This window comes from Eucyclogobius newberryi, unplaced genomic scaffold (assembly GCF_026437365.1).
Source record: "Eucyclogobius newberryi isolate DKJ021-1_F unplaced genomic scaffold, fEucNew1.0.hap1 SCAF_10, whole genome shotgun sequence".
NCBI lineage: Eukaryota > Metazoa > Chordata > Actinopteri > Gobiiformes > Gobiidae > Eucyclogobius > Eucyclogobius newberryi.
Window position 1 is genome coordinate 20,122,087 of NW_027315724.1, and position 24,936 is coordinate 20,147,022.

The 24,936-nt window shown below is 43.3% G+C and overlaps 2 protein-coding genes across 2 annotated transcripts in view; both read left to right on the forward strand.

Annotated features, from left to right (window-relative positions):
• Positions 1-24,081, forward strand: part of LOC140376749 (beta-arrestin-1-like) — a 79,253-nt gene extending 55,172 nt beyond the window's left edge. The window contains exon 17 of the transcript XR_011929931.1: positions 24,062-24,081. The gene's annotated coding sequence lies outside the window, so the exon portion shown is untranslated. The remainder of the gene's footprint in view (positions 1-24,061) is intronic.
• LOC140369397 (olfactory receptor 11A1-like) lies at positions 12,028-13,041 on the forward strand. Its single transcript, XM_072456732.1, has one exon. It carries the CDS (start codon positions 12,028-12,030, stop codon positions 13,039-13,041), a length of 1,014 nt encoding a protein of 337 aa, XP_072312833.1.
• Positions 24,082-24,936: the final 855 nt, after the last annotated feature.

Below are 24,936 nucleotides of genomic sequence, written 5' to 3' on the forward strand. Positions count from 1 at the left end.
TGGATCGGAGGCAGTGCGTGCGGCTGGGGAAGAATGTCTCAACCACTCGGACTATCAGCACAGGAGCTCCACAGGGCTGTGTACCTTCTCCCCTGCTCTTCTCCCTGTACACAAACTGCTGCACCTCCAGCCACAACTCTGTAAAACTAATTAAGTTTGCGGCGCTTGTGGAATATTTATTCCTCTTGTTTGTGGACGACACCACCCTCATCGGGCTCATCTCGGACGGGGATGAGTCTGTCTCCAGGAGGAGGTGGATGGGCTGGTGTCCTGGTGCAGAGGTAACAACCTGGAGTTCACCGCCCAGAAAACAGTGGAGATGATTGTGGACTTCAGGAAAGTCACAGCCCCCAGCCCCCCTCACTATGACAGACTCCCCCATCACCAGTGGACTCCCTCCGCTTTCTCGGCCATCATCCAGGACCTCAAGTGGGAGCCCACTATCAGCTCCTCATCAAGAAGGCCCAGCAGAGGATGTAGTTCCTGCGGCAGCTGAGGAAAGCCAAGCTGACAGTGGAGATGATGGTGCAGTTCTACACGGCCATCATCGAGTCCATCCTCACCTCCTCCATCACCTCCTCCATCACCGTGTGGTGCACTGGAGCCACAGCCAGGGACAAACAAAGACTACAGCGCCCTCTGCTGAGAAGGTGATCGGCTGCTGACTTCCATCTCTGCAGGACCTGGACATCTCCAGAGCTCTGGGACGAGCAGGTCAGATCACAGCCGACTCCTCTCACCGTGGACATGGACTATTTGAGCCACTCCCCTCAGGCAGGAGGCCACTCCCCTCAGGCTGGAGGCTACGGTCCATTCGGACCAGAACCTCCTGTCACCAGAACAGTTTCTTTCCCTCTGCCGTTGGACTTATGAACACTTCTTAAACACTGTCACTTAAACCATGATTTAATCACTCACTGCACTGTTCACTTTCTGCACTACATATGTAAACTCTATTTTTATTTTTTTATCCTATAGCAGATTTGAATTCTTCTTCTTCGGTCTTTTATGGCGGTTGGTATCCAAGTTTTACATTACCGCCACCTACTGTAGTTGTACGTCTTCCTTTACCACCACCTTTTCTTTTTGACTTATATATGTTGTTTTATCATTATTCATTGTTTTATGTTGCACTGAATCACCAAAGCAAGTTCCTCTGTTTGTGAATTCTGATCTTTGACAATGGCAGTAAACCTTTTCTGATTCTGAAGTCACTGGTATCTAAACCGTTTGGCTAATGCTAATCTGTCGGCTAAGGAAACGTAAACATAGGTAAATGTAAACAATGAATGTCATGCTAAATCAAAAGAATATTGTTAGACTCAAACTGTAAGTCATGTACTTCTGTGGTGTTTAATCTCAGATCCATGTTTTGTTGTGATTCTCTTTGTTGTAAAGGTCAGTTTGTCTCACATGTGAAGTGTGAGTCACTCGGTCATCTCTAGGAAACCCCAGAGCGACTGACATTATCACACTGAGCCTGATTCACAATAAACGTTATAATATCACGGTGTAAAAGGCATCTGTTTGTTTGTGCTCTTCTTGGTTCAGAAGCCCACACTTCTGTTTTTTGTCATAAAGTCTGCCCCTAGAGGCTTAGAACAGTATTAGAACAGGACTAAAGTCAAATGGATTCAGATTTCTTCTAATTATGTTGACTGAAACTGTAATGTCATCGATATGACACCAAGTTAAACCATTGAAGAAGGACCAGAACCACAGGGGACGTTTTGTTGCTTTTAATTTCCTCTCCAGATGGTGAAAACTGTAGAACATACACCACATGCTCTTAGACACTGAGCAGAAAACATCACAAAATAAAGTGCTTAATTTACTAAATAAACTTAACATTTTAACAAGATAATACAAAAATACAGAAGACTGGACATATATAAACACAGTTCTGAACTTACGGCATTGCCTTGTAAGCGCTTTTCCGTGGATGGTGACAGATAGCATTCAGACTGCTGGCCTTTCCATGTGCCTGTTTTACTACAAAAACCCGGAACCGGAAGTTCACTATGACCCGGAAGTAGCTGGGTAAACCGGAAGTAGAATATACGGTAATATATTTCAACCAAAAATAACTACAAGTACAGAAATGCTTAAAGGTGGTATGGACGATTTTTTTCAGCAAATTTTTTATCATATTTCCTCGTGGCGTGGATAAATCATTTGTCCTGCCACGTATCAATCATAAAACGCACCTACCGCTCACCTGCAGCCGCGTCAGGCTCGTCCCCAAGTTTCCGCGTACCTAAGCGCATGGATCTATCATAATATAGTTCCCTCAGTGTACGGGGCAAAATGAAGACGGAGAAAGACAGTTCGAGCTGACGCAGAAGTGGACAGAAATCTACGGGAGACGAGAGATGCGATGCGCTCCGTTGCGCTAATAAACAAACGCACGTGTGTGTTGTATCAGTCCACACGGGGGAGTGCACATGCGCACTTCCGCCTGCGTTCTCAAATCGCCGAAAAATCGTCCATACCGCCTTTAAGCAAAATACCCAGAAATACAATTCTAGCATTTTAAAACGTTTTAAACATATGAACTTGTAAAATCAAGACATCAATTGCCATAAAGGCAACACAGAAACATTCTTACTGAGGGCAGAACAATTATCATTGTGATATTTAAATCGATTTTGAGACGTCATGTCTCTTCCTGAGCATTGAATTTGACTCTGTTCTATGTATTTAAAAAAACTGAACATGAAAGACCAGCTGAATGGTTCGCTGTGATTGGTCGAGAGGCCGTCTCGCGCTCTTAAATAACAACAGAGTCAGGCTCAGGTCATAGTTTGACTTGACTGTGGCAGACTCCAGGGTCATGTCTCTGTGACGTTTGTCCCGAAGCAGATCTGTATTTTTTTATTTAGTCACATTGAAAAAGCTCAAGTTTAAAATGTGCTTTTTATTTCTGAATTAACTAGGATCGATCAGTTTTGTAAAATCAATCTGTTTTTCTTAGAAAGTGTCTTAGAAAGATGTCTGAAGAAGCTGTTTAGATGAACAGGAAAAACTCATTCACGACAGTAAACACTTTTGCCTTTTTCTCAAAAACATGTGCATTTTAAATTCTAAATTGTCTTTTTGCAGATGCAGCTGAAAACCATGTTTAGTCCGGCTTTAGTCTTTTTTCTAGTCCTGGGTTGGTCCTGGTCTAGTCCTGGTTTAGTCTTGTTTCTAATCCTGGTTTAGTCTTGTTTCTGGTCCTGGTTTAGTCCTGGTCTATTCCGGCTTTAATCCTGGTTTGATCTTGGTTTGGTTCTATTTTTGAGCTTGTGCGATATTAAGATCTGTCTTTTCCATTTGTTTAATTTAATTTTTTCCCCCCTCAATAAATTCTCTCTGACATGATTGAAGAATTTCCTCTACAACATTCCCGACATGAGTTAAAGAGATAAAAAATAAGACTTTCAATGATAATTGTACATTTCTGTAAGTGAAAAACTGAAGCTGTCACAGATCAGAGAGCAGCTGCGACGCCTGTGGTTCGGCAACAACACGGAAACAACACAGCAACAACAGCAGCTGCACAGGAACAACACAGCAGCAGCAGCAGCAGCAGCAGCAGCAGCAGCAGCAGCAGCAGCAGCAGCAGCACAGGAACAACACAACAACAGCAGCAGCACAGGAACAACACAACAACAGCAGAAGCACAGGAACAACACAACAACATGGCAAACTGACAAATTTTATCCTGCTAAAACAGCATTAGCTGTGTTCCAAGCATTTGTAGGTTGGTTATTTCCCTCCTCAACATTACGAGGTCTGACCTGAAGAGGGAGCACCTCATCAGCAAATATTTTAATCTATCTTTGGATGCTTCAACTTTTGTACGTCTATTTTTTCCAAACTCACCACTAGTTCAACTCACCACAGGTTTATTTTTTTTTATTATATTTAAGGCTGAGCAAAATAATAGGTCCGTTTGCCTTAACCGACCGACCCGGTATGAAACTAGCCGATTGAAAAATAATTGACATTGACATTTTGCCAAAATAACGCCAAATTCTTTTCTTTTTCAAATATTTCGCAGACTCACCGACCGTTCTTTCCTAAAGCGCTGTGTAGAATAATTTTATAGTGCTGGTAAACCTATCTTTCATCCCAAGGGACATCATTTTCGGTCCTCCATATGCTAAACAGCGCATGCAGGAGGGAACCTATAATGCCTTTTTACATGTTAACTTAGTTCTGTCAGCGCCACTGGCCTGGCCACCGCTCATACCGTTCTATGTCATATGACATTTAAATTTGACTTACGCTATGCATTCTGGGACATAAACACGCCCAGCAGCGTCATCACAACAAACATGGCGGCGCCCGTGTCCCCCCGCTTGCCTTCGCTACCAAAATAAAGGATAACGCCGTACAAAAGGTCGATTGAAATATCTTAAAATTTTCGAGACAAGATGTTTTCCGTCATTGACTTTGAAGCCTGACCCCTGGCGGTCACTCCGAGTCAAAAAATGGCAAAATTTGGATCTTGTTTTTTTGCCACCAAAGTAAAAAAAATAAGAATTTACCTACCGACCGACCCACTTGAAAAATGTTGGGTTGGATTACAGCAAACAGACTGTCAGAATTTATTTGAGGTAGCCTAATAATTATATATATATATATATATATACATTTTATTTTATTTTTTTTTAAATAAAATGATTGTGTCCATGGCAGGAGTCCTGAGGCCCAAGTACATGATCCTGAATTCCAGTGAGTCCCAAAACACCTAATAGTGGTTTGCCTCCTGCTGCCAGTTTTTCCAGCAATTGGAATATCCTAGTGAATAATTGGCACTTTGAAATGGTTTGAACAAAAAACGTGACAACATTTTCCAGCAGAACTCTCTCCAAACATGTGATTTTGTGGTATTTCACTGAGATGTACAAATACTTTCCCCACTCTTCATCTGTCAAAACAAAGTTACCCTCTCTCTCCCATTTATTTTTGATATACGTATACGGTGGGATGACTGCCCAACTTTTTCCTGGCCGAGAAGGAGGGTCTAAGGACAGAGGACTCTGGGACATCGTCCCTCGGCACCGCAGACATTTTTGATTCATTTCTACTGTGGCCCTCAAAGGCAACCATTGTTGTGATTTTGGGCCTTACAAAAATTAATTGAATTGAATTGAATACAATTTTGATATTATTCCTCTTGAACATTCTGATTTACACGCTTCAATAAATATTTCAGTCAATGGGTGGCATTGTTTAATTTCCTTGTTATAAAACTCCTTTCTTGTAAATATCTATAAAAGTCTTATTTCCCCAAGCCATTTTTTTCAACATATCAAAGTTGTGATTTTCTTTTACAATTTGGTGAAAAATAAAAAACCTTTATACCTTTTGTTATCAGAACTCTACTTCTGAAAATCTGTGCTGTTAGGAGCAAAACCCTGATCATAAGCCAACCAGTTTTGATTAGATCTTTCCAAATTGTAATCACAGATTTTACCCAGGGATTCTTAACTTGTCCAAATGACTCAGCTGTCTGTCATCTGCCAGTGAGGCCTGTACAGGAACCTGAGGCACAACATTACTCTCAATATTTTTCATATTCTGGATCACACCAACACAGCAGCACTCTGATTTGAGCTGAAATAATAATAATACTCATCATTTTTCAGACAAAGTAAACCCCAATCTCATTTTTCTTTTGATAATTGTAGAGTTTTAAATTGGACGAAAAGTTTCCTGCCTTGCCACACAAATCTTGAAATTGTTTTATTCCATTCTTCAAACAGCTGGTTGTCTGGAACAGACAACCAGCTGTTGTTATAAGTATGGTATACGTGTCAATTTGTCAAGGTCTTTTTTATAGTGGAGAAAAGAGGAGTATAGTTTTTCAGCTAGATCTAAGAGATTCCATTTGGTCAGAGGGGGTTGCCAGAATGAGATCATTTCAGTTCTTTGCACACTTTCTTTTATCCCATCAATTGTAACACCGTAAATTGTTTCTGATTGCCTAATAAATTGGGCCAATGGTTCCAAGCTCAAAGCAAACAGGAGGGGGGACCAAGCACATCCCTGTTTCACCCCTCTTTCTGGAATCAGTGGATCTGTCAGGTGACCATTATTACAGCTTTGTACTATTTTTGTATATGGTTCATAATGTGTGAGGATCGCCTGACTCGTCACAGGTTTAAACTGTGATAAAGCAGATATTTTATATAGGTCCATGTTTCAGGCACATGGTCGGCTTTAGAACGGCTTTTTCAGAAGGAGAAGTGAAACGAACTGACCACAGACGACACAGAACATTCAAACAAACATGGCTCATGTCTGGGTTTGCCACTGTTTTGGGATGAATTGGACATGATAGGGGTTTTCCTCTGCGTTGCTTCCAATGAGTTATAATAAAGTCTAGTGAGATCGTTGTCATGGTAACCTATAGTAATGTCCAGCTCCATGTTGTGTTGGGAAATTCTACTAAAGAACTCTGACAAACAAATACAGAGCTGCACTTTTAAATCCTCATTTTGTAATAAATTCTTTGCAATTTATCTAATGCTCATGTTCTACCAAACTAATGTGAACAAATAAGAACAAGCATATTTTTAACAGTCGATAATAAATTGTTGTTTTATAGTAATGTTTGTGAAGTAAACATAAGAATGATCAATGGTTGTGCCATTTGGTGTTAGTGACACACAAACAGAGCTAATTCTGCATCAAATACAAACCAGGGCAGTGTTTTTAGGTGAATATTAATGTTCATAATTAAGAGATGAAATGTCCTGACATACACAGGTATTTGAGGTGTGTCAATCAGGAGCTTCCCCTAGAACAACAGTCTGATATGGATGGTCTAAAACTTCTTATTTCTTGTAACGTTATCTTTCTTCTCTCTCTGAGTAAAAGATTTAGGACCAATCAAATTGGTCCTTCGAGCCGGATTCCAACACCTGAACGACTCCGACGAGATTTGGTGACCCAGGGAAAGTCTGTGGCCACAGCAAAGAGACCTGTTCAAGGCTGACTCGCCGACTCTCGGCGGGGTCCGACGGTTGATCCGAGGAGAGAGGAGACAACAGAAAAGTAAGGAAGTTTTAAGTTAAAGAAGCGAGTAACTGAGGGTTACGGTGGGTAATTTTTTTTTTCTAAATTCTAAAAATTCTAGACACTATTAGGTGGAAAAAGGGAAGCGGTTAGGATTTATTACTGGCAAGTTAACAAAACCGTAGGTAAAAAGGGGCAGACTCTTGTGTTAAAATCTGCAAAAAGGAGGGCAGTTCTCCTCTTCGTGTTAAATTCTGCAAAACTAAATAAATGAATAATAATATAAATATAATATTATATATATATATATATATATATATATAATGTATAATAATATAAATTAGGACTCTTATTAGAAACAACTTAATAGGAGTGTGAAAGGACGAATGTGTGGGAGAAGAAATCACTAGATTCAATCTCCATATAAACCAAGTTGGAAATACAGTGAATTACTATGATTACATGTATGTAAAAAAATTCTCTACGTGGAGGAGTTTGAAAGAGAAATGCCATAGTGATTTTTAGCACTATAACCAACTTTTGAAGAACACATTCCAGTCATAGAGACCTCCCTATGAGTAAAAAGACTGGACTAATATTTGCAAAATGGGACAAAAAATAGTAAGATAGGAGAAAGAAAGGAGCCATTTGGCTCCTTACCAAATCAAGACTGGGAAGTAATATATGGCACACACCCAGAAAAATGTATACACCTTAAACGATGGGAAAATAAACATTATATCGCTTTTGATACTGGTACACTTGATGAATACACAACACATGCCATACACACAGAGAAAGTGATCCGGGGAAAAGAAAAGCGAAAAAGAAAGTCAGAAATAAAGTCAGACGAAAGTGTTTGTGATGGATAGTGAAGGAGTGCAAGCATATTATGTGGGAAATAGAGGTCGTGTGCAACTCGGGTGAGAAACGCGGATCTCCCGTTTGCGCGCTCCTCGCACTCTCTCTCTCGGCTCATTACGTCATCGCGCTGTTGCGCCGTGCGTCAGCCAGTCACGTGGCGCTGCGCCGCCAATCGTCGGCATATAAACAGGAAATGAGTTGCGGCTCGGGACATGCCGGTCGGGGAATTCGGTTTGCGCGACAGGTAGGATAAATGCTCACGGATCTTCCGAATTTCATTATGTTGGTTTAATCTACTTAATGCATTTACTGTCCCGTATCTTAGGAGTCGACTACCGGACCCAGATCATCTTATTTAGATCATATATTAAGATAAGATAAGATAAGTATTAACGTCGAAACTGGTGAGTGTGCTGCTTAGCTTAGCCGCGCCCATTGGTTTGAATGGGCTAGTTAGCATCATCTTTATTGCCCATTTCCTCAAATATTATATTGTCAAATAAAGTGAAATTATTCTCATTGTTACTTAAATATGAACACTATTTATTGATAATTTATTGATTGTTTGTAAATGTATCTGGAAGCAATTTAAGGTCCAACTTAATGATTGTTGTTCCATTTGAATGCACTTTACTTTTGATTGATATTTATTCAATACACTGTTTAAGTACATGACTGAACCTGATGAGCTATTTTACTAATCTAATGTTATTTATTATATTGTAAATGGTTCACTTTGATAATTTGCAATATTTAACACAGATATTGATGATTGAAACTAGTTTATTTATTTATGATGTGCACATGATTATTTATTTGGTCCTGTTATTGCACAGGCCAGATTGGATGGCGAGCTAGGAAAGAGTCAAACTGATCCAGACTGCCTAAAGCTTCACAAGCCCGGACTCCACAAGGACTCCACCTGCTCTGGTCGTACTCCTACTCACTCTGTTCCGAGAGCCGCATCTAGACCTTCTGATCTAGCCCAATAACAACACATTGTTACCTGTATTTATTCACTTGTAAATTTGTGACACACATGCTACACGTGGGAGAAATGCAAGGGGAGGAAGTAACCCAGGTAGAGCAGAGCGTTATAGACCAGATTATCTAGGGAATCAGGGCGGAATACAGAAGGTAAAGAAATATTATGTTGGCAGTGTATGATGAATGTAGGGGAATATTGGATGGAGGAGAATGAAAACTCGCCAGACTTGTTCCCTGACCCAGGAAACTACAACTGGAATGACCTAGAGAACTCAGAGATGGGAAAAGAGTGGGAGGACGAACACATACTGGCAAATATACAGGCCGTGCATAAGACCACAATCTGAATACAGGCTTAAATTTTGTAACAAGAATACAACTAAAAGTCAAGAAAATAATAAGAACGTCATGGGTTAATTGTGTAAAGAAAAAAATAAAGAAGAAGAAAATACCGGCATAAGACCGGCAGAGCGCTCAGAGTGGTGGGCTGTCCAGTGTGTGAACTGGAAGCCTGGTCCTCTTTGTCGTTTCTCCCCCGTATTCCACCGGGGTTAAAGATATGGATGGTCTAAAACTTCTTATTTCTTGTAACCTTGTCTTTCTTCTCTCTCTGAGGAAAACATATTTAGTTCTATCATTCTTCCAGAACAACAGTCATTACTCCTGAACAGCAATCATTCCTCCAGAACAACAGTTATTCCTAAAGAACAACAGTCATTCCTCCAGAACAACAGTTATTCCTTAAGAACAACAGTCATTCCTCCAGAACAACAGTTATTCCTAAAGAACAAGTCATTCCTCCAGAACAACAGTCATTCCTCCAGAACAGCGGTCATTCCTCCAGAACAGCGGTCATTCCTCCAGAACAACGGTCATTCCTCCAGAACAACAGTCATTCCTCCAGAACAACAGTCATTCCTCCAGAACAACAGTCATTCCTCCAGAACAACAGTCATTCCTCCAGAACAACAGTCATTCCTCCAGAACAGCAGTCATTCCTCCAGAACATCAGTCATTCCTCCAGAACAAGTCATTCCTCCAGAACAACAGTCATTCCTCCAGAACAGCAGTCATTCCTCCAGAACAAGTCATTCCTCCAGAACAACAGTCATTCCTCCAGAACAACAGTCATTCCTCCAGAACAGCAGTCATTCCTCCAGAACAGCAGTCATTCCTCTGAATAGTCTTGAACCAGAATTGAAAATCAGAAAAAAATCAATACTAAAACTAGTATTGAAACTACATATTTATTTGACCAAGTTCTATACAATGAAAACACAAACTGGACAAATCTTATTCTTTCATGAACAGCTTCAGAAGGATCTTGAGCTTTATCAGACCACATGGTGGTAGAACGAAATAACTATTATTTCTTATTTAAATACCTGTTGTATAAAAACAAGCCTTTTTATTATCATTGTGATATTGAAATCCGATTTGAGACGTCATGTCTCTTCCTGAGCATTGAATTTGACTCTGTTCTATGTATTTAAAAAAACAGAACATGAAAGATCAGCTGAATGGTTCGCTGTGATTGGTCGAGAGGCCGTCTCGCGCTCTTAAATGACAACAGAGTCAGGCTCAGATCATAGTTTGACTTGACTGTGGCAGACTTCAGGTTTATGTCTCTGTGACGTTTGTCCAGAAGCAGATCTGTATCTTTTTATTTAGTCACATTGAAAAAGCTCAAGTTTAAAATGTGCTTGTTATTTCTGAAATTAACCAGGATCGATTCAGTTTAGTTTTGCCTATTTTTGAAAATCAGAAAGTGTGTTAGAAAGATGTCTGAAGAAGCTGTTTGGATGACTAGAAAAAACTCTTTTGCCTTTTTTCCCTAAAACATGTGCATTTTGAATTCGAAATTATCTTTTTGCAGATGCAGCTGAGAACCATGTTTAGTCCTGGTTTAGTCTTGTTTCTGGTCCTGGTTTAGTCCTGGTCTATTCCGGCTTTAGTCTTGGTTTGATCTTGGTTTGGTTCTATTTTTGAGCTTGTGCTGCAATAAGATCTGTCTTTTCTATTTGTTTAATTTCATTCAATAAACTCTCTCTGACATGATTGAAGAATTTCCTCTACAACATTCCCGACATGAGGTAAAGAGAGACAAAAATAAGACTTGCAAACGATAATTGTACATTTCTGTAAGTGAAAAACTGATTGTGGTGCATTTTAGAATGATTTTCCTCATAATAGAAGAGGAAATGTGTTGGACTGATTTGTACAGAGTCAGATATTTTTGCATTAAACATGATTTATTTTTGATTTATTTATTTAATTTAATATACACAGGTCACTAAAGTTTTGACTCCAGTTTAAATGGAATTAGACATTTGAAAGTGTCTTAGAGTTCATGTCGTTCACAGATGTTATTTTTTTGAGTTTTGCGAAAAGGATTCGGCAAAGTGTTTTTGTGTTTAATTTTGCATGTCAAAGTTCAGTTTTGGTCGTCTGTTGGATCATTCTTCATTCAGAACTATCTAGGACCTGGGTTAGTCCTGGTTTAGACCTGGTTTAGTCCTGGTGTGGTCCTGGTTTAGACCTGGTTTATTCCTGGTTTACACCTGTTATTCTTCAATGTATTTAATCCATATTTTAACTTATTCCTGTTCATAGATCTGCTGTTTGTCTGGTAGTGGTTTAACTTATTAATTTTCAGAATATTGTGAATTCTTTCAGAACTTCACTCACAATATTAGTTTGGGTTCAAGTGAATGGGCAATGTTTCAAACCAATGTTGGGAAAGCATTTTGTTTGTTATTTCTCACAAAAATCTAATCTATAAGTAGTATTTTGTTGTACTAATTCATTTAATTGATTTATTGAATTAATTTATTTATTGGCTGTGATTAAGATGAATAGCCCTGATTTACCCCATTTTTGTCATTTCTCAGCTGTCTCCGATTTAACAAAATACATAGTATTTCAATGTGACAGAGTATTTTATTTATGAATATAAATACTGTTCCAGATATCTTCTAAGAGCTGGACCATTTTGATACAATATTAAGTTCATTTTTTCCGGTAAACATTGTGATTAGACTATTTGGATTCTGCTCAAAGTGCACAATTACAATTTAGATTTGATTATGCACCCCCATTAGTCGTAGTCTCGCCATGTTCTAAATGTGTTCCAGCCGTCGTCTAGCTGTGTTTCTGATGTGTGCGATGGGTAACTGGACTCAGGTGAGTCACTTCACTTTGGGGGCCTACTCAGACCTTGGGCCCCTGCGCTGGCTTTACTTTGTGCTCACACTGTCTTCGTACATGCTGATCGTGGGCTCAAACCTGCTGCTCATCGCTCTGATCGTTCTGAACAGGAGTCTGCACCAGCCCATGTACCTGCTCCTCTGCAGCCTGTTTGTGAATGAGCTTTACGGCAGCTCCACGCTCTTCCCGTTCCTGCTCTTCCAGATCCTGCAGGACCAACACACTGTTCCGTACGCTCTGTGTTACCTCCAGATCTTCTGCCTTTACCTATATGCCTGCGTGGAGATCTTCACGTTAGCTGCCATGTCGTACGACCGCTATGTGGCCATCTGCCGCCCGCTGCAGTACCACAGTGTGATGACGCACAGGCAGGTAGCGCTGCTGCTAACTGGCACCTGGCTCGCTCCGTCCGTGGCCATTGGCGTGTTGTTGTGGCTGAGCATGTCGCTGCCTTTGTGCGGAAACATCATCGATAAAATTTACTGCGGAAACTACTCCATCGTGAAGCTGTCGTGTAAGTCTGTGCAGCTCAACAACATCTACGGCCTTTTCTACACCGTGTTGTCCATGATCTGCCCGCTCTTCCTCATCCTTTACACATACGGCCGCATACTCGTTTTGTGTCTGTCTGCCCCGGGGCAGGCGCGGCACAAAGCCCTGAGCACCTGCATGCCTCACCTGGCGTCGCTGCTGAATTTCTCCTTTGGGTGCTGCTCTCAGATAGTGATGAGTCGCTTTGACATGAGCGGGATGCCGGATGCGCTTGCAGTGTTTCTGTCTTTGTACTTTTTCACCTGTCAGCCTCTGTTTAACCCGGTGATCTACGGCCTGAAGCTGTCACAGATCAGAGAGCAGCTGCGACGCCTGTGGTTCGGGAACAACACGGAAACAACACAGCAACAACACAATCCACGCACTGTCTCAGAGTGGAACCAGATTGAAGTAATAAAAGACTCACGGCTAACACGGTGACAGACATGCTAACATTGCTAACATGGCTAACATAATTCAAACATTCGCAATTGGTTATTTCCCTCTTTAACGTGACGAGTTCTGATCCGGAGGTTAAGCCAGCAGAAGGAGGCAGCGCACAGGGCCGGTGATAGAGAGCGCTACAAATATGCTAAGTATGGATTTAGCAGGGAGGTGTTGAGAGGTAGATTTCTAGCTAGAGGCTTCTCACCGATTACAAGCCCACTCACCGATTACAAGCCCAGAGCCCCCCCTTCTGCAGATTACCGAAAACTGGCACAGCAACTCAACTCCTTCTACTGTAGACTGTGGCCAGCTCTGCCAACCCAACCCCGGTCCCCCCACCTCCCCCACCCCTCTCACAGTTCAGGAACAAGACGTAAACAGACTATTTCGGAAATCCAACCCCCGAAAAGCTGCTGGACAAGATGGTGTCACTCCAGCCACCTTAAGATACTGTGCAGGTGAGCTGGCCCCTGTCTTCACTGGCATTTTTAACACCTCCTGGAGTCATGCCATGTCCCAGCTTCAAGTCGTCCATCACATGTGATGGACGACTGTAATGACTACAGACCTGTGGCACTGACGTCTGTAGTCATGAAGTCATTTGAGCGCCTGGTCTTGCCCCACCTCAAGTCCTTTACCTCCCCCTGCTGGACCCCTTGCTGGACCTCCTGCAATTCGTTTACAGAGCCAACAGGTCTGTGGACGACACCATCAACAAGGCTCTCCACTTCACCCTGCAGCATCTGGACTCCCTGGGAACCTATGCCAGGATCATGTTTGTGGACTTCAGCTCTGCATCAACACCACCCTCCTGCTCTGCTCCAGGACAAGCTCTCCCAGCTCAACGTGCCTGACTCCACCTGCAGGGGGAGCACTGCCCTCCTGATGGATCGGCGGCAGTGCGTGCGGCTGGGGAAGAATGTCTCTGACACTCTACTCTACTATCAGCACAGGAGCTCCACAGGGCTGTGTAGTTTCTCCTTTGCTCTTCTCCCTGTACACAAACTGCTGTATCTCCAGCCACGCAAACAAAACTAATCAAGTTTGCAGACGACACCACCCTCATTGAGCTCATCTCGGACAGGGATGAGTCAGTCTACAGGAGGAGGTGGACCGGCTGGTGTCCTGGTGCAGCGGTAACAACCCAGAAGACACTGGAGATGATCGTAGACTTCAGGAAAGTCACAGCCCCCCAGCCCCCCCTCAATATGACAGACTCCTCCATCACCCAGGACCTTAAGTTGGAGCCCACCATTACCCAGGACCTCAAGTGGGAGCCCACCATCAGCTCTCTCATCAAGAAGGTCCAGCAGAGGATGTAGTTCCTGCGGCAGCTGAGGAAAGCCAAGCTGACAGCGGAGGTGATGGTGCAGTTCTACACGGCCATCATCGAGTCCATCCTCACCTCCTCCATCACCTCCTCCATCACCATGTGGTGCGCTGGAGCCACAGCCAGGGACAAAAAGAGACTACAGCACCATCTGCTGAGAAGGTGATCTGCCGCAGACTTTCATCTCTGCAGGACCTGCAGCTCTGGGACGAGCAGGTCGGATCACAGCCGACCCGTCTCACCCTGAACATGGACTATTTGAGCCACTCCTCTCAGGCAGGAGGCCACTCCCCTCAGGCAGGAGGCCACTCCCCTCAGGCCGGAGGCTACGGTCCATTCGGACCAGAACCTCCTGTCACCAGAACAGTTTCTTTCCCTCTGCCGTTGGACTCATGAACACTTCTTAAACACTGTCACTTAAACCATGATTTAATCACTCACCACACTGTTCACTTTCTGCACTACATATGTAATCTCAACTGTAAATTTGTGTAAATAGTAAGTCTATATTTTTTTTTTTCACCCAATAGCAGATTTTAATTGTTTCTCTTTTTGACTTATATATGTTGTTTTATCATTATTCATTGTTTTATGTTGCACTGAATCACCAAAGCAAGTTCCTCTGTTTGTGAATTCTGATCTTTGACAATGGCAGTAAACCTTTTCTGATTCTGAAGTCACTGGTATCTAAACCGTTTGGCTAATGCTAATCTGTCGGCTAAGGAAACGTAAACATAGGTAAATGTAAACAATGAATTTCATGCTAAATCAAAGAATATTCTTAGACTTAAACTGTAAGTCATGTACTTCTGTGGTGTTTAATCTCAGATCCATGTTTTGTGGTGATTCTCTTTGTTGTAAAGGTCAGTTTGTCTCACATGTGAAGTGTGAGTCACTCGGTCATCTCTAGGAAACCCCAGAGCGACTGACATTATCACACTGAGCCTGATTCACAATAAACGTTATGATATCACGGTGTAAAAGGCATCTGTTTGTTTGTGCTCTTCTTGGTTCAGAAGCCCACACTTCTGTTTTCCGTCACAATAGTCTGCCCTTAGATGCTTGGAACAGTATTAGAACAAAAGATTTTTTCCTAAGGCTGCCCCAAATAAATTGTCTGTTTGCTGTAACCCGAGTCAACATTTTTTAAGTGGGTCGGACGGTAGGCAAATTCTTATTTTTTTTACTTTGAAGGCAAAAAAATTTGATCCAAATTTAACCATTTTTTGAGTCGGAGTGACCGCCAGGGGTCAGGCTTCAACAGTCAATGAAGGAAAACGTCTCTATCAACCCAATCGGGAGACTAAATCTCACGATTTTAAGACATTTCAATCGACCTTTTGTGCGCCTCTATCCTTTATTTTGGTAGAGAAGGCGAGCGGGGGGAACATGCGGGGGACACGGGCGCCGCCATGTTTGTTGTGATGACGCTGCTGGGCGTGTGTCAATCCCAGAATGCATTGCGTAAAACACCCTGACAGAGCCTGGCATGTCCTATGGACACTACAGTGGCGCCGATAGTCTGGAAGACCTCCTGTCTGGTACCTGTGCCCAAGACACCGCGCGCCAAAGACCTCAACAGCTTCAGGCCGGTGACTCTCACGTCCCTCCTGATGAAGACACTGGAGCGGCTGGTCCTGGACCACCTCCGCTCCACCGTGAGCTCAGCCATGGACCCCCTGCAGTTTGCATATCGGCCTGGCATCGGAGTGGGGGACGCCGTCATCTCCCTGCTGCACCGCTCTCGCTGGCGCAGGACTTTGTGAACTGGTGTCAGCGGAACCACCTCCTCATCAACCACGGGGAAGACCAAGGAGATGGTGGTGGACTTCCGCAGACGCCACCCCACTGCCCCCTCACCAGTGAACATCCAGGGACGGGACATTGAGAGAGTGGACTCATACAAGTACCTGGTGTTCATCTGAACTATAAACTGGACTGGACTCATAACACAGACGCACTGTACAGGAAGAGCCAGAGTCGGCTCTACCTCCTGAGGAGACTCAGGTCTTTTGGAGTGACAGGGCCACTCCTGAAGACCCTCTACGACTCTGTGGTGGCATCAGCTCTCCTGTACGGTGTGGCCTGCTGGAGCAGCAGCATCACAGAGAGGGAGAGGAAGAAGCTGGACAAAGTCATCAAGAGGTCCAGCTCCGTCCTGGGCTGCGCTCTGGACTCGGTGCAGGAGGTAGGGGACAGAAGGGTCCTGGCTAGATTCACATCTATGCTTGGCCATGAGTCTCACCCCCTGCAGGACACTCTGTCCACTCTGGAGAGCAGCTTCAGTGAGAGACTGATCCACCCTCGATGTGTGAGGGAGAGGTTTCGCAGGTCTTTCCTTCCTGCTGCTGTCAGACGTTATAACAAACACTGTTAGTCCTGAACACTCGCAATACTGACCTAACCTAATATCAAATCAAATCAAATCAATTTATTTTTGTAAGGCCCAAAATCACAACAACAGTTGCCTCTGAGGGCCACAGGGAGAAATGAATCAACAATGTCTGTGGTGGCGATGGAGTCAGACAATGTCTGTGGTGGCGAGGGACGATGTCCCAGGGTCCTCTGTCCTTAGACTCTCCTTCTCGGCCAGGAAAAACTACAAAAAAAACCTCTTTGGGAAAAAAGCGTAGAAACCTGGAGGAGTTCCAGTGAAGGAGAGATCCGACTCTCACAGACGGACGGACGGACACGAGGAGACTGGAGCTGGACCCACTCTTCAGGCAGATGAGGGACCGACTGAGGCGAGCTGGACCCACTCTTCAGGCAGATGAGGGACCGTCTGAGTCGAGCTGGACCCACTCTTCAGGCAGATGAGGGACCGACTGAGGCGAACTGGACCCACTCTTCAGGCAGATGAGGGACCGTCAGAGGCGAGCTGGACCCACTCTTCAGGCAGAAGAGGGACCGTCTGAGGCGAGCTGGACCCACTCTTCAGGCAGATGAGGGACCGTCTGAGTCGAGCTGGACCCACTCTTCAGGCAGATGAGGGACCGTCGGAGGCGAGCTGGACCCACTCTTCAGGCAGATGAGGGACCGTCGGAGGCGAGCTGGGCCCACTCTTCAGGCAGATGAGGGACCGTCGGAGTCGAGCTGGACCCACTCTTCAGGCAGATGAGGGACCGTCGGGGGCGAGCTGGACCCACTCCTCAGGCAGATGAGGGACCGTCCACACAGGGCAGGGACCACTTCACCAGGGGAGGGGCATCTGGGTCCACAGGTCCTCAGGAGTGAGAGAAAGAAAAGAAGGCGGTGAACAGTTTGCAAGTGGAATCAAAAAATAAATATTGTTTGATAGCATAAGTAGTCAGAAGAAGAAGAGGATAGTGCTCAAGCTGCCATACTTCCCCCAGCATAGTTACTCCTAGGGCAGCATAGCTAAAGCTGTGGGTTTATGTTTCTGTTCCTAACTAGTCTGACCATAAGCGATTTCGAAGAGGAACATTTTAAGCCTGGACTTAAATGAAGAGACTGTGTCAGCATATTTAACATGGGTCGGGAGCTGATTCCATAACACAGGAGCTTGGTAGCTAAACGCTCTACCTCCTACAGTACTTTTAGAGACTCTTGGGACCACCAGAAGGCCGGCATTCTGAGAGCGAAGAGCTCTGTTTGGATGATATGGTTCTATAGCATCTTTGAGGTAGGATGGGGCCATGTCATTTATGGCTTTGTAGGTCAGGAGGAGGAGTTTAAATTTGATTCTAGACTCGACGGGAAGCCAGTGAAGAGACTTCAGCACCGGCGTAATGTGCTCTCTTCTTTTTGTTCCTGTTAGTAATCTTGCTGCTGCATTTTGAACCAGTTGAAAGCTTTTTATGGAGCTTTTAGGACACGCTGCAAGCAGGGAGTTACAGTAGTCTAATCTAGTCGTTACAAATGCATGGATAAGTTTTTCAGCATCACTTTTAGGCAGGATTCTTCTGATTTTGGCTATGTTGCGCAAATGGAAATAGGCTGTTTTACAAGCTTGATTTATATGAGCTTTAAATGAGAGCTCCTGGTCAAATAAGACTCCAAGGTTTCTTACAGTAGAACTGGAGGCTACACTGACATTGTCCAGTGTGACTATCTGCTCAGATAGAGAGTCTCGTAGATGCTTAGGGCCAAGCAAAATGACCTCGGTTTTTTCAGGGTTAAGAAGCAGGTAGTTTAGTGTCATCCAGGTTTTTATCTCCTTCACACAAGTACTAAGTCTGTCTACTTGATCGCTCTGATCAGGTTTCATTGATAAATACAGCTGAGTGTCGTCTGCATAGCAGTGGAAGTTAATGTCATGCTTTCTGATAATGTTACCTAATGGCAGCATATAAAGAGTAAACAGAATTGGACCGAGTACCGAACCCTGTGGCACACCGTAAATTACTTTAGAGCTTGGTGAGGAGCTCTGGTTTACATTAACAAATTGGAACCTATCAGATAAATAGGATTTAAACCAGCTCAGGGCTGTTCCTCCAACACCTACATCACATTCTAACCTCTGCAGTAGAATGTTGTGGTTGATGGTGTCAAACGCTGCGCTCAGGTCCAACAGAACCAGGATTGAGACCAGTCCATCGTCAGCGGCTAATAACAAATCATTTGTGACTTTAACTAGTGCAGTTTCAGTGCTGTGGTGGGCTCTGAACCCTGACTGGAAAACTTCAAATAAGTTATTGTCCTGCAGGTGGCGACAAAGCTGTTTTACTGCAACTTTTTCAAGGATTTTAGAGACGAAGGGAAGATTTGAAATAGGTCTGTAGTTTACCAATAGGTCGGGATCTAGATTAGGCTTTTTCAGAAGAGGTTTAATGACTGCATGTTTGAAGGACTGTGGAACATGGCAACTTTGGAGTGAAGTATTTATTATATTAAGAATAGGGTCTATAATTAGGGGGAGAATGTCTTTGAGGAGTCTGCTTGGAATGGGGTCTAGGACACAAGTTGAGCTTTTAGAGGACATAATGGCTGAAGTTATCTCTGCTTGATCAACAGCTGTGAACCTTTCTAAGTTTACAGGTGGATTTATATGAGACGTTAGATTTACAGCTTGGGCTAGTTCAGGGCTAATAGCGGGGGTAATTTCATCTAATTTATCTCTGATTGTTTTTATTTTATTGTTAAAAAATAGGAGGAAATCATCAGAGCTAAGTGTAGCTGGGATTGAGGGCTCTACTGCACTGTGACAGTTTGTTAGCCTAGCTACAGTGCTGAAAAGGAATTTAGTGTTACTTTTGTTGACTTCTATTAGATTTGAATAATATCTGGTTTGGGCCTTACGCAGAGCCTGCTTATAGGACAGCAGGCAACTTTTCCATGCTTTTAGGGATTCTTCGGTGTGAGAGCGACGAAATAATCCCTCTAACTTTCTAACTCTTTGTTTATGTGAACGCAGTTCTTGGTTGTACCATGGGGAGGCGCGCTTTGGCCTAATGACCTTCTGTTTTAACGGCGCGACAACGTCAAGAGCAGACTTCAGAGAATTCATGGTCAAGTCGACACATTGATCACTTATACTGGGACTAAAACTGTTCTCAGCAGGATCACATGACATGTCACTGAATATTGGCTCTATTATTTCTTTGAATTTTGAGATAGATTTTTCAGATATTGTCCTTTTCATTATAACTTTATTTTGTGGGACTGGATGATCTTTAAGAATAAACTGAAAGGTAATTAGGAAATGATCTGACAATATAGGGTTTTGAGGGAGGACAATGAGGTCACTAATCTCTGTTCCATACGTTAGGACAAGATCCAGAGTGTTCTTATGAGTGTGAGTCGGTTTATTTACATTCTGAGTGAAACCAATGCTGTCTAACAAGGCGCTGAAGGCATTACTGAGAGAGTCATCACTCATATTCACGTGGATATTAAAGTCTCCAGCTATAACTATTTTATCCCAGGCTAACACTAAGTTTGATATAAAGTCAGAAAACTCTGTTAAAAACTCTGAGTAGGGACCAGGGGGTCGGTAGATAACTATGAACAAAACTCCTTTTTGGTTTTTCATATTTGGACATGTGATCGACAGCATAAGGCTTTCAAATGAGTGAAATGCATTGTTAGTTTTAGGGCTCATGAGTAGGCTTGAGTGTGAGATCACTGCCACACCACCACCTCGGCCTGTGCTCCTGGCAGTCTGAAAGTTTACATGGGTGGGTGGGGTGGACTCATTTAGTCTGACGTAGTCGTCTTGTTGAAGCCACGTTTCAGTTAGAGCTAGAAGATCTATGTTATAGTCACTAATTAATTCATTAACTAAGAGCGATTTGGAGGAAATTGCTCTAATGTTTAGCAGTCCACATTTTACGTGTTTATTCATTTGTGTATTTGTGTCATTTGTGATTGTTATTTTCCTTAAGTTATTTGGTCTGACGCCTGAAATATTTTTTCTGAGATGTGACTTTTTGGCATTATTTGTACGAGGGACACGAGGGACACACACAGTCTCTATCTGTCTTGAATCTGAACACTTCACATGTAACAGAACGGGCGAGAGTTCAGCGACAGAGGAGCGTCTTAAACTGCTGCTCTGCGCCCGGGGCTCATCCCTAGATGGTCACTTAACACGACTAAGACTATCGGTCAAATTCCGAACTAATAGGGATGTACCCTCCGAAGTCGGATGGATGCCATCCCTGCGTATGAGCCCGGGCTTTCCCCAAAACGCACTCCAGTTATCAATAAAGACAACGTTGTTTTGAGGGCACCATCTGGATAACCAGTTGTTGAATGCTGAGAGACGGCTGTACAATTCAGCATTGATCCGATTGGGCAGGGGACCAGAAAATATTACAGTGTCTGACATCGACTTCGCTAGGTCACACACCGCGGCTACTTGAACTTTGAGCACCTCTGATTGTCTCCGCCGGGCGTCGTTACCGCCTGCGTGAATCACTACTCGCCGGAAACGGGTCCTGCTCCGCTTTAAGATCCTAAGGTTTCCTTCGATGTCACCCATTCTGGCCCCCGGGTAACACCTAACGCTAGCAGCTGGCAGCTTCACGTCTCTAACAATAGAACTCCCGATTACAAGAGTTTCTCTCGTGTGTTCAGCGGGCGTGTGATCGCTGAGGGGAGAAAACCTATTATAGACGTGAAGCTCACGGCGCTCTGAGGTTCGGCGTTTAGCGCCTTGTCCCCTCCGAACTGTCACAAATTGGTCCCTATTCTGTTCCTGGTCTAGTCCCGGCTGCACGGGAGACGCTGAGGGGCTGAGCTCGGCCTTACTGCTACTGCTAATGCTAATGCTACGCCCTGCAGCGCGGTCCGGTAGCCCTCGCGCTAAAACCGAACTATAACTGGACTTAAGCTCCTCTAAACAGCGGATCCGCGCTTCTAACTCCGTAACCCTGGCCTCCAAAACTACCACTACACTGCACTTCACGCACCTATCATCAGAGAAGGAGCCAGGGTTCTGACTCGACATATGACAGCTCAAACAGGTAAAGGTAGATCCAGCCATGACGCTAGCGGCTAGGCTACGCTAGGCTAGTTCAGGCTGGAGCTAGAGAGTGAGGAGGGCTTTTTAATCCACGAAATACTGAAAAGCGAGCGGCTTGAGGCTCCGGATTGTTTGCGGAGAAATCAAACGTTCACTTTCGTGTATATGATGCGTAAATAGTGTGTATAATTCGTGGATTAATCGGTAAAAGGCTCTAAGAACGAACAGCTCTGAAAACGCGACACACTCACCGGAAATGACGTCACCTCACTCCTCCGTATGCATGTGTGTGTAATACTGATGTGCAATTCCGTCATATGTGCAATTACTGTTGTGATTCATGTGCAATTACTGTGAAATCCATGTGCAATCTATGTGCCGTCGTGACACATATTCATGTGCAATTACTGTCGTGATCACATGCAATGGTATTTATGTATTTATTTATTTGTCAATGGGAGTTTTTGTTTATAGGAGATCTTATTCTGAAAGTGTTTTTCAAACTTCCTATATGTGATCTGTTCTTTTCTTCTGTATCTACCTCTGTATCCTGCGTTGCACCAATGAAATTCCCCCATGTGGGACACTAAAGGAATATCTTATCTTATACCAACTTGTTTAAGGCAATTTGTCGTCATCAACCCGTGGTCTGTTTCGTTACAGACGCATGTGGGGGAGTGACTATGAAGACGCACATGCGTTGTGCAGTGCGTTATCTTAAGCGTGATAAATATATTCGACACAGTGGTTAAGGGAAGTCCGGTCGGTGAGTCGGCGAAATGATTGAAAAATAAAAGAATTCGACGTTTTTTCAACAAAATGCTGATATAAAAAATGTCAGGCGGCTAGTTTCACACCGGGTCGGTCGGGTTATGACAAACAGACATATTATTTTACTCAGCCTAATTCTGTTGACGCTGTACAGTTTGGTCAGATTACTTTGTAATACTAATGATCAAATACTGATCACCCCTCTAAACATTTAATTACTACTTTGGTTACTTTAACACTTTAACCTAAGTTTGAATAAGTATCATTTTTCTCATTCATCTATTTGACAGGTTTTGCCAATGGAATCGGACTTTGCTCCTCCTCCAAGTTGCACCCAATGGGTTATAATAAAATCTAGTGAGATCGTTGTCATGGTAACCTTTAGTCATTTTGTCTTGAAAAATCAGACAAATTAATAAAGTGCAGAGTAATAAATACTTTGCAGTTTATCTAATGCTCATGTTCTTCCAAACTAATGTGAACAAATCTGGAACTGGGTCTGTTCTTACATCATTTTGTATTAGAATTTTGCTTCTTCAGTCACAACAAGATGGCCGCCGGAACTGCCACGGCAACCGAACTGGTCCTCTCTCTAGACCTTATCATAATTGGTCGCTTGCTCCTGCGTCTTACCCTCCTCTGCGTCTTGCCCTCCTCTGCGTCCTGAGCTTTTAAAGGCCACACACTTTGTCTCAGACTTCAGTCTCCTCTGACTCTGACTCTTGTTTGACTTTAAACATGTCGCACTGTTCGATGTCGTGTGGTAAAGTAGGTTTTAGTGGTAAAGAAGATTCTAGCGCAGGGCAGAGCAGTCCAGACCAAGAAATATCATCTTTCTTTTTCTCAAATGTTGGCGCAGTGTTTCTAAAATGCTCAGTGTTCCTTTGCTTCTGTGGAGATCTACTGCACATCGCGATTCTCCATCAGACTGAACAGTGCACTGTCGCGTAGGGTTTGGACCAAAGAACCCTTTGAAAGCTAATATTTACTTTTGTGTTTACAGTTTCTTATATTTTTTGCAAATTTTCATGACTAAAGCTTTCAATTTGCTGCATTGCTTTATTTCAACCTGAACGTTGAGGATAGAGAGCGAATATATATGAAAAAAGTGTATTATTGATGAACATCAAAAAAATGTATATTTTGACATTTTGAGTGAAAAGTTCCACTGTTTTTGACATAAAATGTATGTGTTTTAGAGTCTGTTTAGTCCAGACAAACATCGACTCATGTTGACAAATTATTGAGGACTGTGTACTTTATTTAGTCCTGGTTTACTCCTGGTTAAAAACTGTTTTAGGCTGTGTTCACACGTCATTATTTGGTCTAGAATTTTCATCCTGATGGACTTGGTTAAGCCCTGTTCTAGACCTGGTTTAGTTCAGGTTTTGTTATAGGTCCTGGTCCTGGTTTAGTAAAAAAATGTATAGAGCTTTAGTCCTGATTCAGACCTGTTTTAGACCTGGTTCAGTCCTTGATTAGATTAGTTTCAGTCCTGGTTTAGTCCTTGTTTGGTCCCTGGTTCAGACCTTTTCTAGTCTTTGTTTAGTTCCTGTTTTAGTCCCTGGTTTTGCCCTGGTTCTTACCTGACTCTGACATGTTTTAGTCCTGGTTTAGTCCTTGGTTTGGTCCTGCTTCTGTCATGTTTTAGTCCTGGTTTAGCTGCTGATATGTACCTGGCTCTGGTCTGTTTTAGACCTGGTTTAGCCTTGGTTCAGTCTTTGTTTATTCCTTGTTAAACCTTTGGTTTTGTCCTTGCTTTGGTCGTAGTTAAGATGATTCTAGTCGTGGTTAAGACCTGTTCTAGTCGTGGTTTAGACCTGTTCTAGTCCTGGTTAAGACCTGTTCTAGTGCTGGTTTAGACCTGTTCTAGTCCTGGTTTAGACCTGTTCTAGTCCTGGTTAAGACCTGTTCTAGTCCTGGTTTAGACCTGTTCTAGTCCTGGTTTAGACCTGTTCTAGTCCTGGTTAAGACCTGTTCTAGTCCTGGTTTAGACCTGTTCTAGTCCTGGTTAAGACCTGTTCTAGTCCTGGTTTAGACCTGTTCTAGTCCTGGTTAAGACCTGTTCTAGTCCTGGTTAAGACCTGTTCTAGTCCTGGTTTAGACCTGTTCTAGTCCTGGTTTAGACCTGTTCTAGTCCTGGTTTAGACCTGTTCTAGTCCTGGTTAAGACCTGTTCTAGTCCTGGTTTAGACCTGTTCTAGTCCTGGTTTAGACCTGTTCTAGTCCTGGTTAAGACCTGTTCTAGTCCTGGTTTAGACCTGTTCTAGTCCTGGTTTAGACCTGTTCTAGTCCTGGTTTAGACCTGCTCTAGTCCTGGTTTAGACCTGTTCTAGTCCTGGTTTAGACCTGTTCTAGTCCTG